This window comes from Cyrtonyx montezumae, unplaced genomic scaffold, assembly GCF_038088225.1.
Source record: "Cyrtonyx montezumae isolate F1298 unplaced genomic scaffold, pur_monq_1.0 scaffold_10, whole genome shotgun sequence".
NCBI classification, from domain to species: Eukaryota; Metazoa; Chordata; class Aves; order Galliformes; family Odontophoridae; genus Cyrtonyx; species Cyrtonyx montezumae.
The window spans coordinates 40808343-40824888 of record NW_027071826.1 but is presented as its reverse complement, the minus strand read 5'-3'; the positions used below and the strand labels follow the sequence as shown (position 1 = coordinate 40824888).

Below are 16546 nucleotides of genomic sequence, written 5' to 3'. Positions count from 1 at the left end.
CTGGCCAGCAAGCTCAGCCTTCCTCTCTTGTAAGGGAGGGTCTGTGTAAGGAAATCTTGAAACTCTGATGTGCTGAGCACGACAATTTTTATTAATGAATAATGACTTCACCAGTGTCTTGGTTCTGCCAATACTTGTATCTGAGCTGTGCACAGAAAGACTGCTTCTCACTGGCAATATCCCAAGCAACTGTTTCTTTTCTTTTACTCTACTTCTACAGGTGTATGAAATTCTGAAAAGAACAACATGTACCAAAGCAAAATATAGCATGGGTAAGGAACTTTATTGAGGTTTAAGATCGATATTGTTTTCAGATATTGAAAATAATGGCAAGTTGTATTTGGCTGTGAAGTTTTGGTTTTTCCCCTGCTCTATCATTTGATGTATGTGGATATAATTGTTGCATTTGGAAATGTAATTACTGTAGCTATTTGGAAGTTTTTTTCAAATGTGAATCTGTAGATTCAATTCTAAATGAGATATGAGCATGTAGGCCCTTCAAATGTTAGTTATGACCTTTAATGGCAGGGCTGGAAGGTGGTCTAAAGCTAGGGGTGACACAAGCTCTGCAGTGGTTCAGTTGATCATTCATGGTAGCGGATGAGAGCATTACCATGCACTTCATAACTGCCCTGAAACCTATGGGCCACTGTGTTACCTTTGCAAGTACTTGAGTGAAATGTTGACTGCCAAAATCACTTGTTAGGAGGGGAAGTGAGCTGAACCTGAGGCTGGCCCTTCCCTTGGCCCTCACAGCAGGTGCAGGTAAAGTTCATGCTGCCACAGTCAGCTGTTTTAGTATTTCAGCCCTAAGTCTGGTGCTCTTAAGAACCGAATTCCTAATGCAGGTAAACACAAATTCAAACACTGTGAGGCAGAAGTGGTATATAGCTGTCTGAGGGATCAAAGGTAACAACGGTAAACCAAATTATATAAGGCTCTCATGTTCTGTCTTCTTAACAGATGACGAGTAGAAATATACTTGGATGAGAAAAAATGCATGAATGTGGGAGAAGATATTTGATAACTGTTAGAGTCTGTTCTAGCATTTGTTTACCTGCAAGGAGCTAAGTGAAACAATAGGAACTTGAATTACAGGTAGTTCTGTTCAATATTGACCCATCAGCTGCTTACAAATCCATCAAATAATAGAAGAACAATTATACCAGAAGTGATTTCTATGCTTGGATTTTATTGTTGAAGTAACAACATACAATGTATAATTGTTGAATCCTTGTATACACTGAATTTTCTTGGTGTTCAGCCAGTATTAACAGAAATTCTATTTCCCTGTAGCTTGGGAAATCCAAGTTAATCTGTGACTTTCAGGTCCCTTTTTTGAGTCTGATGACAGATCTTTTTCACTGGAAATTATGTATGTTGACTCTTTAAGGGAGAGGACCATGTAGATCAGTTTGAGTTCTTGCCTTAGAGTTGGTTGCTCATTTGATTTTATTTATTTTTTTAATCCAAAAATTGGAAACTGGTCGGAGATTAGCTGAATAGAGCAGAAACTAAAGGAAGGTAAAGTGGTAGGATTTGTGGGTTGTTCTTCTTCAATAGACTGGCAAGGTCACAAAGTATACCCAGTAAAAATGTCATTAGGCCTGCACATCCAAGAGTATAATCAGCATAACTCAATTGGGTTCTTTGTGTTACAGCACTGGAATGCTGGGTAACAACCCAGCAAAGCTTGCAAATGGATTTGAGCAAACACAGATAATGCTGCAACACTTCTGTCCAGCAGGAAAGGGCAGCAGCACAGCGAACACTGCAGTTTTTATTATGCATTTTGCAAATTTGTGAAAATGTGAAGCTACCTTTAATGTTAAATGCTGATACGTAGTTCTTTGGTACTGCCCTAAAAGGGCAATTTATCTGTTCCCTAGTTGTCTGTGCTAGAAGTGTGGAAACACTTGCAGATACTAAATACTCCCAGAGCAGTTTCTCCAGCTAGTGCACAGTAAAAATATGAGTGAACTTGTTATTATATTAGTGAAATTGAGAAATTCTTACTTTAAGAGCAATCAGAAACAGCTCCTGAACCTGCAGTTACTGCTTCCTGGCTCATGTTATCTGTCCCACACTGGTTAGCAAAGAGTGGATGGTCAGCAGGAAGCATGCTGTAGCATATGATTTTTTCCTCTCCTTTTTATTTTTTATTTTATTTTTTTTAATTTGTGAGTTCTTTTGAATTCTTCACGATGCCAGAGATTTTTTTTTTTTGTTAGCCTTGCACAAAGAGAACTGCTTGGCTTTGCACCAACTGACCTGAAGTAGCTCTGGTTCCACAGCCAAGACCAGTTGGTTGAATCACCAGCCATAACTCCATGAATAACATGGCACGCTCAGATGTGGGCACCCCTCCATCACTGGCAGCAGCTGTATGATAGGCAGCAGCGTGTGAGAAGCTGTGTGTGCACTGCAGCCCTCAAGGGCCTTGTTTTGGCTAAGTGACCTGTGGGAGGGAGTACCACAAATTCATAAAGGCTGGAGAGATCACTAAGATCACCTAGTCCAACCATCATCCCACACCTGTGACCGCTCTAAACTGTGTCCCTCAGTGGACATGCCCTTCAGCCCTGTGCTTGCACCTTCCCCAGCTCGGCCTCGCTGCGCTCCAGCCCTGGTGAGGTAGTGGTACTGCAACCGAGAGGGCAGAACCTGTCCCTTGTGCCCCATATTTGTAGATGAAGCATTAACTGCTTTCAGGCTCATGCATGTAACTAATAAACGGATGTGTAAACAGGGAAAGGAGAGGGAAGAAAGAAGGAAACTGCCCTTTTAAATAAAAGACGAAAATGTGGTAAATATGGTAAGTATTACGCCAAGGTCTTTGCAAAGGCTTTCCCTACAATTTCTCTAATCAATCTGAAATCTAAATTCAAAGCTCTGTGCGTATGGCAAGTGTGTATGTGTGTTCCCTTATACCATCAATTTCAGCCATATTCTTCTTTGTGATCAAGCCTTCTGCTACATACTTTCAAATCTGCAGGCTTGCCCTTAAATCTGACTTTTCAGAAAATGTAATTCATTATAATGACTAATTTCAAGTCATCGGCTTCTAATTCTTGATTCTCAAATATATATGACTTCTTCTTGCTCTCTGCAGTTTTCCATTTCATAAAATGAGTCATGTTTAATAACCTATATGATTAAAAATGAAAGTACGTGTAGATGGCAAAAAAATCATTAGCTGACCAAATGGCTGTTATTTTGAGGGAAACCTCCAGGAAGCATGATGAAGTGAGACTGTCTAGACTTGAAATGGTAAATAACTATTGTGTCTTTATTTTTCAAGGGATCACCAGCCTGCTTGCCAATGGAGTTTACAGTGCTGCATATCCTTTGCATGATGTAAGTGATCTTGAAATGTATTTTCCATGTCTGCTGTCTGACACCAAGCAGTCCTTAATACGTAATGTATTAATGGCGTCATCCCAAACATTGGTGCTCAGGAGCACAACTTCCTGCTTGTATGACTGCAGTAACTTCTGCAGGCTGTTTCCATCACTGTGCTCAGTATTAGTGAATTTCCCACCTCTGTCCTACCCTTGATGATCCTGAGTGATGTCTTAATGTGATAATAGAAGATTTGCACTTAAGTGTCTTAGCAAATGAAACTGTTTTCTTATTTTCTGCCCTTCTGTTTCTAAAGTTTCTGGCATCACTGGCAGGATGCATGTGCATTCCTGGAGCACAGAGGGACTCATACCCTGATCTAAACCTCCCTGTTGTCACCTTAGCAGACAAAGATGTCTGTGACTTTGTGTCTGTATGATTCATTGTCACTTGAGGAAAACAAACAAACAAACCTAAAGACGTGACACAGTGTACTTCATGAGATGTTAAAATGTTCACTGGGACAGAGAGGATTAGGGGGAGGTGGGGAATTTAGATGGTACCCATACCTGAGCTGTGGATCCTCATTCTGCCAAAGCAAGTGATGTCAAACCTAGGCATGCTAGAAAGAGCCCAATGGATGGCTACCAAAATGGTGAAGCAACTGGAGCACCTCTCCTTTGCGAAGAGATTGCAAGAGCTGAGACTTCTGAGCCTGGAGAAAGGGAGGCTTAGGGGTATCTCATAAATGTGTAAAAATACCCAAAGGAAGGGTGCATAGAGGGTGGAGCCAGGCTCTGCTCAGTGTTGCCCAGTGCCAGAGTCAGAGGCAATGGACACAATCTGGAGAGCAGGAGGTTCTCTCCGACCATCAGGCAGCACTTGTATGCTGGGTGTGTGATGGCATAGGTTTCTCATAGAGGTTGTAGACACTCCTAAGAGATCTTCAGAAGCTGTGTGGACATTGTCCTGAGCACCCTGCTCTGGGTATCTCTGCTGGAGCAGGGATTGGACCAGATGGACACAGAGGTCCCCTCCAGCCCCAACCATTCTGTGATTCTGTAAGCTGGAGGCACACAGCAGCTGGGTGCTGGTGACACTTTCCCCTGGAGGTTCAGATCATGACTAGAACTGTCAAGCACTTGCTCAGCCAGACTTGTGAAAAGGCCTGGCAGATGTCAAGAGGACATCACAGAAATACTGCTCGTGATGCACTGGCTGCACAAGTGTCCGGAGAGTGCCAAGCCTAGTGCAGGCTGTCCCATGGGGAACGTGTGAATGAAGCATACTGTCTTAGTTTTCTGTCCTGTTCGCTATGTCTCCAGTGTTTTATCTCTGAGTAACAGCAATCACAACAGGCCCGTCATCTGTCTGATGCTTATCACAAGCATCAGGCACTCATAAGCTACAGTGATATCACTTAAAAATGCAGAACAGTTAAATAAACTTCTCTGCATGTACTGGCCTCACTTCTTTAGATAACTACTGATAGGCTCTGTTTTAAGTAATTTATTTATTGTCTTCATTTACTCCTTTATCATGCTTAAAAATAGCTCTGCAGATCTAATCAACCCTGAATGTTTGGAGACTTTGGGTACAGATCAGTTCTCTCAGCTGCTCTCTCCTTTGTCAAGTGGCCTGAGGTGAACCCCAAACACCACGGAAATACCACATTCTTTCCCTTGACATTTTTAGGCCACCTTTATCACTTATTCATTCCTTTTTCCCCAGTGATGGACACCATTACTCTTTCTTAATGTGCCGGATGACAAGAGACCTAAGTGTGCTATAACAAACGAACTCCTAAAATGCAGCATTATTTTACAGATTGCTTTTCTGGTTTTGATGCATTAAGTGAGAGGGATATATGGGCATGCAGGAGGCATAGCAGCTCTGGGCATGACTCACTGATTGACATGAGTTTTCTTTCTTAAAGGGTGACTACGAAGGTGAAAATGTCGAACCCAACGACAGAAAAGTAAGTGGATGAAAGGGGGTTAACAAACTTGAAAAAGTCCCAGCCTGAAGTTACCTGCTGGAATCTGGGCACTGCCAAGATTTCAAACACAACGTATCACAAAAATGCCATGCAGTAGAAGTACGTGAATACTTTAACATTTCAGTTTGCCTTCATGTGGAGCACAGTATGGCTATGTTTAAAATGCCAGCTTAGTAGCGATGCATTTATCACGTTAGAAAGTATTGATAGAATTTAGACATAACACCTGAAGTTAGGGTGCAGTAACTTTGAGTCTACGCCATTGAGAATTTGCTCAGCTATCTTCAGATATTCATACCCAACACAAACCCAGCTTCGTGCCACAGCCACCCATGCAAAAATGCATTACAGACCCTGTGGATTTATGTGCTGCTACGCTTGAGAATGGGGTTAGCATCAGGCCCAAAATGTAGGCATGTCAGCTGCTGGAAAGGACAAAGATTGGCTCATTCCTCATAAACACTCATTCTTAATTTTCATTTAAGCTTTAATTGGAAGTACATCCAGAGATGGCCTTATGGAAGTATGTTGATGCACTGTATCACTTTTTGCATAAGCCTGCAGTTTAAATTGATTTTAGTGTATGTATACTGAAAAACATATGTGTAGTAATCATTCTGAGGGAATACTTCTCATCAGAAAATGCAAATTTGCCTATGCTTTGCAGAAATGTCAGTTTCTTAACTTTGGAGTGGAAGTTCTGCACACAAGTGACCGTGCTCCTCTAAAGCACATTATCTCACTGACAGTGCAGCAGAAGGCAAGCTTAAGCCTGCTCCTGACATCCCTGTTTCAAGGGAGGAATTAATGAATTTGAGTGTCATGTCCCTTGAGCTCCTAGACTAGAGACTAGGCCTGCCTTTGCCTTTCCAACTTATTTCACAGTCATGTTTTTATGGGGAAAAGCATGGCTCAGGGCATAGGAGAAGCAGGTCTTAAACCTTCTCATTAGCCTTATGAAAACAGGTATCCAAAAGTAGAGGTCTGCTGGGCCTAACGTGTAAATGACTCATTAGGAGACAGCTACTGTTGATTTCCAACCCCTTATCCCCTCTTTGATTTGCGTTAAAAATACCACATGCTTATCATTTCACCATTGAGCAATACATCCCTCAAACAAAAAGGATAAAGCATGGATGAAAGTCCATGTTTTGTAAGTGTCTGGATTTTACCTTCTTTACTACTAACTTCACAAATAGACTTATTTCACAAGTTTATTGTCTGTTTTGAAATGTTTACCTTGGCTTTTGGCTTCTAGTTCCTTCAAATAATCTTTTGGTGTGCTTTGGCATGTCTCTTCTGGTTTCTTGAAGCTTTCTTTAATCTAATCCAGTGCTAGGCCAGGCTGTGCCTTTTAAAACAAAATTAAATTTGAGACATAGAAATGAAGTAAATATTTAGGGATAGCTCAGTGATCTTCTGTAATCATGTCTTTGAAGCTGTGCTTTGAATATCAAGCTGATAAATGTCAGGATAAATGAGATAATTCATTTGTACTTTAACTGCAAACTTGGTTTGAAGTGCTGTACAAAAGTGAAAAATGACACTGATGCAAAATCTCCTCCATTTAGTGTTTCCTGATAGACTTGGCCAGATTAGCTTACTGAGGAATCATCTCATTTCCAGCACTAACTTATCTTATTAGAAGGATAAAAAGTTTCAGCTGGTGCACATGAATGTTGAAGTGTCTGAATCATTGCATGTTTCCAAGCATAGGAAGAAAAGCTTGAACTTTTGGAAAAATGGTTGAAAGGAACCTGCGGCAGAATAAAAATCATACGTACAAGAATGCTGATGTTGAATAAAAACCTGCCTTTCAGGTTTCACTTTCTGGCCTTTGGTTGTAAGGAAATTAGTAAAGATTAATTATTTTCCAGAGTGAGGGGAAAATCCATAGTCCAATCTCATTTTTGACATCACAAAAGGAAAGTCATATTTTTGAGTGATTCAAAAGCACAATGGAGAAGTTCAACTTGGAAGGTTTGACCAATGATTTGGCAGAAGAATTGCTAACTGTTCTAGAAACCCTGTTGGCTCTGCAATACAGTGCTCGAGGTAGGGTTGTGCGTGGGCAGTGGCTGGAGTGCCCACCTGCCTGGCCCTGCTTTGCTGCAAAGAGTATGGATGTGTGCACCAAGTTTCTGCTGCCACAGTCGTGGATGCTATGGACTTGAGCAGTGGCATCCTGCTTGGGCTGCTCCACTAGGAAGTGGTCTCAGAAATGACCAACAGAATATCTCTTTGATTTGTACAGTAATATAATCCTTATCTCTTGTAACTGGGTTAAACCAAGGGAAAAAAAGAAGGCATGTGTAGACAGGCTGGTCCCCTCATCCCAGGAGAAGCGATGGTGATGGTACAGGTGGCCAGTGAGAATTATCCAGTGTTCATTTTACACACTGATTTCTTTTTCAGTCTGTTAGCTGATCAAAAAATTAGACAAGAGAAGCACTGTTGATATAATTTACAAAGTAAAAGGGAAGTTGAAGGTCTCAGAGGAGGCTATTTTTATGAGGAATTCAATTTTATAAATCATTAATGAGCATCACTGTTCTTCTTGGCCTGTATCCTGACCAAAAGGATGAGTGAAAATCATCACGTTCTTGTAGTTTAAAGCTGAGCATCTCCTAAATGTGAACTTCAAGGCACCTCTGCATCTCTCCTCTTGATGAGCACTGAATACTTGTGCAGTAGAAACAAACCCACTTATGTTTGTTTTCTATGTCTTGTAACTCAAAGCATGTTCATCTTCCTTATCTTTTCTGCTAGATTCCTTCTGTAGATCATAAAATCAGGACTGTTCTCCCTATCTCTGCTGTAGTTATCCATCAATCCCATTGCTGAAGAGCCTTTTAATGTACTAGAATTTATCACTGCATTATAGCATGCCAGATCATCAAATTTGCTTTTAATACTTAATGCAGGCCATATATATTGGCAGATCTGAATTATGTGTGGGAACCACAAAGAGGTGAGACTCGATCACAGCACAAGCATTGCAAAGGAGAAATCTGCTGTGTGTGGGGGGCTTCAGCTTTCACCTTCCTTTCCCTTTTACAGCTCCTGTGTGAGGAGTGGGCAAGCTATGGAGTCTTCTATAAGTACCAGCCCATTGATCTGGTGAGGTAAGAGCCAGCCCTGAGGGCACGTTCCTGCTGTGCAGCCATACCTGCCAGTGCCCTGCAGCACTTGGGTCCTTTGGAGCCATCCCACAAAACTCCCAAGGACAGACGGCTGTGAATGTGCACATCACTGTGCCCAGCAGTAGTCAAACACCTGGACAGCCCAGTGGAAGCTGGGGGAGCTAGGGTGGGTAGGAAGGAGGTTTGTGTGGGGTTTCAGTGCTTTTAGTGGGTTTCATTCACTCTTGGTAACAGTGGAGGCTCTCTGGAGCAATTGTGCTACAGAAAATGAGGGGCCTTAGTAAGAGGAATAGCTCTCAGAACATCCAAAGATATCAATTCACAAAGCAGAAACACAGGAAAACAATGTCCAGTTGGACTGACTGGCTTTTGTGGTGCCTGCCTCACTGGATTTACTCCACGCATGAGAAAGAGAGTCCTCCGAGGAAAACATTCCCACAGGTCATCGGATCTTACTTTCTCCATGCTTAATCCAGCTGTGATTCATAATTTTAGCCGTGTTATATTTTAAGAAATAGGAAACATTTTTCTTCTCTCTTTTTTAAAAAAATCTTTAATGTCTTTCAGAAAATACTTTGGAGAGAAGATTGGACTATATTTTGCCTGGCTGGGAGTTTATACACAAATGCTTATTCCAGCTTCCATTGTAGGGATTATCGTTTTCCTCTATGGCTGTGCAACTGTGGATGAGAACATACCAAGGTAAAAGCAAAGTAAAGCAAACTAAAAAAGTACACAACAGATATTTTTATTATTTGAGACAATTAGAATCCCAGAAGAAAATGTTACCTGTGTAACACGTACCTAGAGTGAGCACAGCTGAAAACTGTGGCTCCTATTTCCTGGGCTTTTCCTCGTGCCTCCTGTAGTGCCATGGCATCCCAGGTCTGGCTGCCAGCTGGCGCTGACCAGGGTGCAGTGAGTGCCCTCTGCCCGTGTTTTTCCTCACATCCTGCACGTTCCCTCTTTGGGAGCTGTGCTTGAAGGAAGTGGGAGAGCTGCATGGAATGGGGAAGGGTGCAGCCCCAGGGGTTCCTGTTCCGGTAAGTGATGGAGATCAACCAAGGGCCAAGTGTGGGCACCAGAACTGCAGCATGTCTTAAAATCATTAGCAGTTATTGTTAATATTACTTGTTGAGCTGTGCTGATGTACTAAAATTAATTCTTGGCTGGTTGCTCAGGTGTGGGTTTCTTTTCTAATGCAGATCATTATGTGAAGCTAACAAAAGGCTGCTGATGATAGGTTTTAGTGCTCCCTTCTTAAAATGCTGAAAAGCATATTGTGTGACATAAAGATAAATCAAGAATATATATGTCTAAACTAAGCAATTGCAGTCAGATTAATGAAATCGTGATGTCCCGCTATTTTTAAATTTCAGTATGTTTTGTTATTATAATAATTATAAAGCCCTATGATTTTGCATTATTTGCCCTGCATGCATCATCAGCTGTAAATGAAAATTACATACAACCAAGAGCGGTGATTAACAAAGCAGATTAATGGATATCAGAAAATAGATTTTGTTGTTGTTGTTGTTAAGATTGCTTTGTGCTGCTTCCAGCAGTGGAAGAAAGTCAAGGAGAACATTACTCTTGCTCTTCTGCAGATGGAGTGCAGAGAAGTTAAATTTGTTGAACTCCAATCTCTTGATACTCAGCACTTCTCTTGAACTTTATGTATTGCTGTGGTTAGTATTTTAAAATAAGTTGCTTATTTTTTTTAACAATAATATTCAGTAATAAAAAACATAGAGCCTTATTCCTCTGTTATTTCAGCCCCCACGTTAGCACAGGTTATGGATGAAGCTGCTCACTAGGCCAAGAGAGGAAAGGACTATGAGAGTAGTGTTTGTTGATCCTACAGATCAGAAACAGATGCTGTGCCACGGAGAGTAGACCATCAGAAATGACTGGAAAGCATGGATGTTGAGCTACACTGAATTGCCTTTCATATGGTGTATTGCTTCTTTGCAGTATGGAAATGTGTGACCAGAGGAACAATATCACCATGTGTCCCTTGTGTGACAGAACATGCAGTTACTGGAAGATGAGCTCTGCTTGTGCAACTGCTCGTGCAAGTCATCTGTTTGATAACCCTGCAACTGTCTTCTTCTCGGTCTTCATGGCTCTCTGGGGTAAGGAGATATATGCCTTGATGTTAAGTTTTTAATTATTTAAGACATAACAGGAAGAAACAGAAGAGATAAAGCAGTATATTTATACTCCGTTAATTATATAAAGGACTTCTCTTGCTCCCCCCTCCATCCCCGCCATGAAACTGCCACTCCCGAATTTATATTCTGGACTGAAAGCTAAAATTCAAGAAGTTGCTCAAGATGAATATCAAATGAAATTGTTAAGCATCTGTCATAAAACTGCAGCATGGTATGTCAAAATTTCATTAACAAGATTGCATAGCTCGCCAAAAAAATCTATTTGCAGAGCCAGCTTCCACTTAGAGCATTACAGAAGAAATGTATTGATGTACTTTGGGGTTGAGGGGGGGGCTCCATGGGGAAGTGTAATGGCCTTTAACGTCTCTGGACAAACCAAGATTGATTTCTGAGTGTGTTCCGAGATGCAATTAAGTTTATCAGCAAGAAGACATCAAGCATGCAGACCATGAACTGGGAATTTTGTCATACTAGGTACTTTTTCTGATACTGAGTGGCCCTGTGAGCAAATCACTTAACCTTTCTTTTCTCATCTGTGGAATTTAGTTAAAAGCATTGTGAATCTTTCTGTGGGAGTAGTTACAGAGGGCTACATGAGCCATGGTCATCCTTGTGCCAGGGGTGTCTGTGGGATCCAATGGGTGCAAAGCCCATGGTTGTAACTGGAGTCCTGTACAGAGAGGCTACAGAGAACAGGGACATGTGCTTCACTATGTTCAGCTGTGAAGTTCAACAGCCATGTGCTACTAACGTTGGTGAGTGCAGTGCAAGAAGTTTGCCCTGGACTGATTTTTGCACAAACCAGTGTAATTCTGCTTAGGGCAATATCTTCTTCACCATTGTCTTCATTTCAATTGCAGTGAGCTAAGGGCTGATGCTAAGAGCTCACTGCCAAGGAAAAGGGCTGTCTTGCTGAGGGATTAAAGGGCAGTGAAGGGTCAAGAGCACTGCAGATACAAAGGAAAAGATGGAGACCTGGGGAGGTTGAAGTTGCAGCAGGGAGGAGTGGCTGTGATCTCTGAGATCATCTGGCCATGTAATGCACAGGGAGAAATGTGATACACCCTAAAGCTGGGTGCCGTGTCAGAGGCTTTAAATAGACTGATGTGGAGAGTCGAGTTTCGGTCAGTTTCGGTCTCTTTCACTTACTGTTATTGTGATCCCCACACAGGTATTGGCACAAAATGCTCTGTTGTCCAAAGAGTAGGGCTGTTTGCCTCCCTTTCCTTAGCAAGAAACCCTGGATCCCTTCATCTACTTTTTACCTTCTGGGGCAAAGGCAAGCATATTGGCAGAAGATGGTTTCTGTGCTCTGTGCAAAATAAGGCTTAATCTCTAAGATAGTTTTGAAGCAGGATATGAAATTCCAGAAGTTCTTTTTGGGTCAACATAAAACTTTATTTTGATGTAACACCACATAAAAGTTGTTTCAATAAGGTCATTTTGAATTTGAAATCAGAAGCTTTTCCACAAGGTCATGAATTTGCATTATTTCCAACTTAAATTTTAAAGATTTCTCAAAATTATTTTTCTGAAGGGAATGATGAATTTATTTTTTAAGGAAATAGTATTAAGAGAAATTGATTCTCTCTATATGTAAGTATGTGTATATTCTGCAGTGCCATTTGTGAGCACCTCCGCCTGTAAGGGGTTTTATTAGGCTTCTGTACAGTTTGAAGAACTGAGGCAGATGGGAATCTAACCTGTTCAGGTGGCACAATTTCCTTAAGATAACAAGGAAATTACATTTGAGGGCATTCCTACAATGACCCTCTTTGGCCAGGCTGTCTTTCTGTGATGTTGTTCATAGAGCTGCTAAAATTGGAAAGACCACCAAGATGACCTAGTCCAACTGTCAGCTCATCACCACCATGCCCACTGAGCCACATCCTCAGTGCCACATCTCCATGTTTCTTGAACACCTCCAGGGATGTTGACTCCACCAGTTTACCAGGCCGACATTACAGAGAACTATGCTTGCATGAGTTACAGCAGCTGCAGCACTGTCCCATGCCTGTCACAGGTTCAGCATTACACGTGAGCTTTGGTCCAGTGATGTTTGTTCTCCGAAAAAGCAGGCTCTCCTTGGCCAGCCGGGAAGCTTAGGCAGTGCTGAGTGATACTGGCTTACTTTCAAAGGAGTAGGCATGAATCTCTGGTCTTAAATGACACAAATGTCTCAAAGAATCTAAATAAGATCATTTGGATAATAACCTCTGGGAAGTGTTGAGCTCTGTCTGTGCTGATGGGCCCAGATGAGTTATGAAAATGCAGAGGTATGTGTGGTGGAGCGGCTGTGCTCAACTACTGCAGCATACCTGGCACACTTGCCCACCACTTTGAAATGAGCTGGCCATGTTTCAGATGCAGTGTTTTCATTTTGCATCTTTTTAAGGCAGAGCCATGAAACAGCTCCTAGTAGCAGTACTAAACAACATGTCATTCATTGTCCATATTCCTTACTACGGGTGAATACTGCAGGCCATGGGACAGGAGCCCCAGGAACGAAAGATGGGATCTCTGGGAACCTGACATGCTCTCTTAAGAGACAGTTACATGGTACAGGTACACTGACGAGGCTCAGACATAAGGTTGGCAGTTGTTCTTGGAATATGAGTGCCATGAGCAGAGCTGCGTTCTGGACACGAGGGTGACCTTCCCTCCGTATTCAGCTCTCTTGCCCTCTCCCTGCCTCTGTTTTTGCTGAACAAGAGGGCAAACGTTTGTGAGCACATCTGTTAATGCTCACTGCTGGAAGCTCCCCTGGGAACACCACTTCTGGGTAAACTTGCCTCTTTCATAATCACTTATTTATCATACAGTGCTGGTGGATTCCCAGCATCTAAATACATCCTCTGAGAACTTGTTCAGTCTCAGAGACAGAGAGACTGATATAGACTGGGATCTTTCGCTGTGACTCAATAAGTGCTTTAATGATATTTCCTTTCCGGAAGTTGTTCTCATCAAAAACAAAATTTCAGTGTCTTTAATGATGAAAAATCAAAACCATTACAGGCTTCTTTAACACTCTGCTCACCTGCAGCTTTAACATTATTATAAGTATTTGGGTTTGAGCGTGATTATTGGAGCCAACGTAACTATTATGACCACTAGATGAATGGAATTAGAATACACAAATGCTTTATTTTGATGTCTTTGAGTGAATAACTATACCAACCGTACAACACTAGATAAATCAGTCACATTTTGTGTAGGTGAAGCACAGAAATGTTTGGACTTGCAGATGGAATTGCATACGGATGAAGACCAACGGTATTATTAGTCACATGCAAATATTTAAATAACTTTGGGTGTTTGACTTTCTTAGACCTCTTAAAAACTGTATGCATCATTCTGCATGAAGTCATGTGGGCATAGTAAATGCCCTTTGTTTTAGCTTACACAGACAGAAAAGCTGGCTGCTAGCACAGATTCCAGGCACATACCTAGGGCTGATGTGACTCCTGAACTTTTGTAAAACACCAAAATAATGTGAACCTGTTGTTTCAGCTGCTACCTTTATGGAACACTGGAAGAGAAAGCAGATGCGGCTCAACTACAGGTGGGACCTGACTGGGTTTGAAGAGGAGGAGGTTTGTCCCTTCTGTTCTGAATCCTTGTCTTGCTCCGCGGTGTTCCCAGTCCTTCCGTGCCCTGAGCTGCCAGACCTTGTTCTGTGGGGTGCTTAATAGACAGGAAAATCTCATACGTGAACTGTTTGATGTTTTTATAGCAAGGCTATGACTAGTATGTATTGTTGCCATAGAAACATAATTGTATAGCCACAAAATCACAGTTGTTTGGTGTTGTGGTTTTTTTTGTGTTTTGTTTACGGTTTTTCTTCGTAAATATGCAGCCAGGTCACACCTAGCAGCATATGCATGGAATATATGGCTCACACATTACTCCCTGGCTGTTGTCAGGGCACTAACAACCACAGACCTTCATTCATCTTGCACTGCTGTAAATCAGAAATGAATGTCTCAAACCTGATAAAATTAAAGTATTGTATTAGAAAAAAAAAAACCACTGAAAAATTCCACTTTAATGATGCAAGATATTGGCAAATAGTTGAGAAGGTACTGTCAGACAAATAGTTGGGGCACGGGAGGTAGTGGGAGAGATGCAAATGTTGAGGGGTATTTCTTTTGTATGCAAAAAAAAATTAATAATTCTGTAGTCAAGTTTGTTATAAACGTGCTAAGTAGTGCAAAAGAGGAAAGAGAGGGTTCTGTATATTTAAGAAAGGGTGTTAAAAATTGATGAATTTCTTGAAGGAAAGGAGATGAAACGCTCAGCTTAGGACATGCCTTGCAGCTTTTTCTTTTAAATTTTGTCACTTTGCAAACAGCATCTGCTTGCCCTGACCACAGCACAGTGACAGCAGAGCCAGTCTTGCTCTGGTCTTGGGCAGAATCCAGGGGTACGGGTCCCCTGTGTCACCCCACGCACTGCAGCACCCCAGCCAGGACATGTAGCTGGCAGGGGGCCACTGCCCTGCTTCCTGCCTGTCCAGATTTATTGCTGTTGTTGTTACTAAAAGGAGCACGGCTGCACTTGTCATATCACAAGCTGTCCTAAATAGATACACAACAAATATTGTTCCCCTGAAACAAAAGCCTCGTAGATTTGACAGGGTGGGTGAGCCTTGGGCAGTTATTGCTCCCCTCACCCCCAAACATTTTTGCTGAATGATCTCCTCTTAATATATTTAGCTCCTCCTTCATATATTTAGGCACACTATGCAAGCAGCCACTCTGTCGTGCGCTTTGCTAGATTATACCTATTTGACTGGGAGAGAATATGAGGCTTTATTTGCTGGATGCTATACTGCCCTTTTATTTTTGGCAACTAACTGATAGCACACATGAAAGTAGAGAGGATTAACTGTATCTTTCCGATGGTCATCTCCTCCTTCACGTCCAAGTTCAGAGCTCTGCACGGCTGAAACCTTGCGTGGCCAAAAGCAGCAGCTGCTAATAAAATATGTTTTATCCTTTGTTCTGTATAGGCGACTCTAGATAATGCAGTCGTGAGGTTAGCAAAGAATTTGAGTCCCTCCTATTTCTGATTTTGGTGAAACTGAAGCTAGTATCATGCTGAAGAGCTGGGGTCGCAAGTGGATCCTAAAATACAAAGTGTCTCATTTTCCAGTGTTTTTTAGGAACACCTATGTCATACTGTACCTACAGTAATGTCAATAGATAGTGTGGAACGTGAGTGGGCTGATTTTGTTAGATCTGCAATCCACTACACCTGTGTTTGTTTCATGTAATTGTGAAAATATACATCCAATATAATCTGCAACAGATCAGTAATCAATATTTCTCCCCCTTGTTCTTTTATTTCTTTTTTTTTTTTTTTTTTCTGGTTTCCTGAAGGAGGCAGTCAAGGTTTGGAAAACATTTTTTTTTAAATTGCTCCTACCTTTTTTATTACATGTCCACTGATGAATGCCATCTTTTGATCTCCACCTCTTCTTTTTTTGAGCATCAGATTTCCCTTACAGCTCCCACTGATTGCTTTTCCTTTACATCCTCCCCCTCTCCACTTGCTCAGACATTTTTCAAATCCGTTCTGTTTTCCATCCAATGCATACCTGTGAATTCTGCATCTTTTGTGAATGCATAATTATTGTGACTTCTGAAGCCACAAATCTTTCTGAATCTTTTGGCTGTCTCTTACTTCTGAACACTTGCTACACCTTCTCCTGCAGTGGCTAATTGTGTGGATTTTGTCAAAGACAGGATTATGGGAAGACCCCAGATGGCAGTTTTCTGGGATCCCCAAACCATGGGTTTTGCATATTTACAACAAATAAGTGTTTCCCTCTGGAACTGAGAGTCACTGAGTTTACAGTTAATGCAAAATCTAATTTTAATCAAAAG

General features: G+C 41.6%; 1 protein-coding gene across 6 annotated transcripts in view; it reads left to right on the top strand.

Annotated features, from left to right (window-relative positions):
• The window catches only part of ANO1 (anoctamin 1), a 73163-nt gene that overhangs the window by 39795 nt on the left and 16822 nt on the right, over window positions 1-16546 (top strand). For 3 of the 6 annotated variants that reach the window (XM_065755022.1, XM_065755019.1, XM_065755024.1), the window contains exons 7-15: window positions 221-272; window positions 2750-2815; window positions 3302-3357; window positions 5279-5320; window positions 8402-8466; window positions 9052-9186; window positions 10459-10619; window positions 14169-14251; window positions 16040-16051. In XM_065755022.1, coding sequence (XP_065611094.1) covers window positions 221-272; window positions 2750-2815; window positions 3302-3357; window positions 5279-5320; window positions 8402-8466; window positions 9052-9186; window positions 10459-10619; window positions 14169-14251; window positions 16040-16051 — 672 coding nt within the window. The remainder of the gene's footprint in view (window positions 1-220; window positions 273-2749; window positions 2816-3301; window positions 3358-5278; window positions 5321-8401; window positions 8467-9051; window positions 9187-10458; window positions 10620-14168; window positions 14252-16039; window positions 16052-16546) is intronic. The other 3 variants (XM_065755023.1, XM_065755021.1, XM_065755020.1) reach the window with 2 other exon arrangements.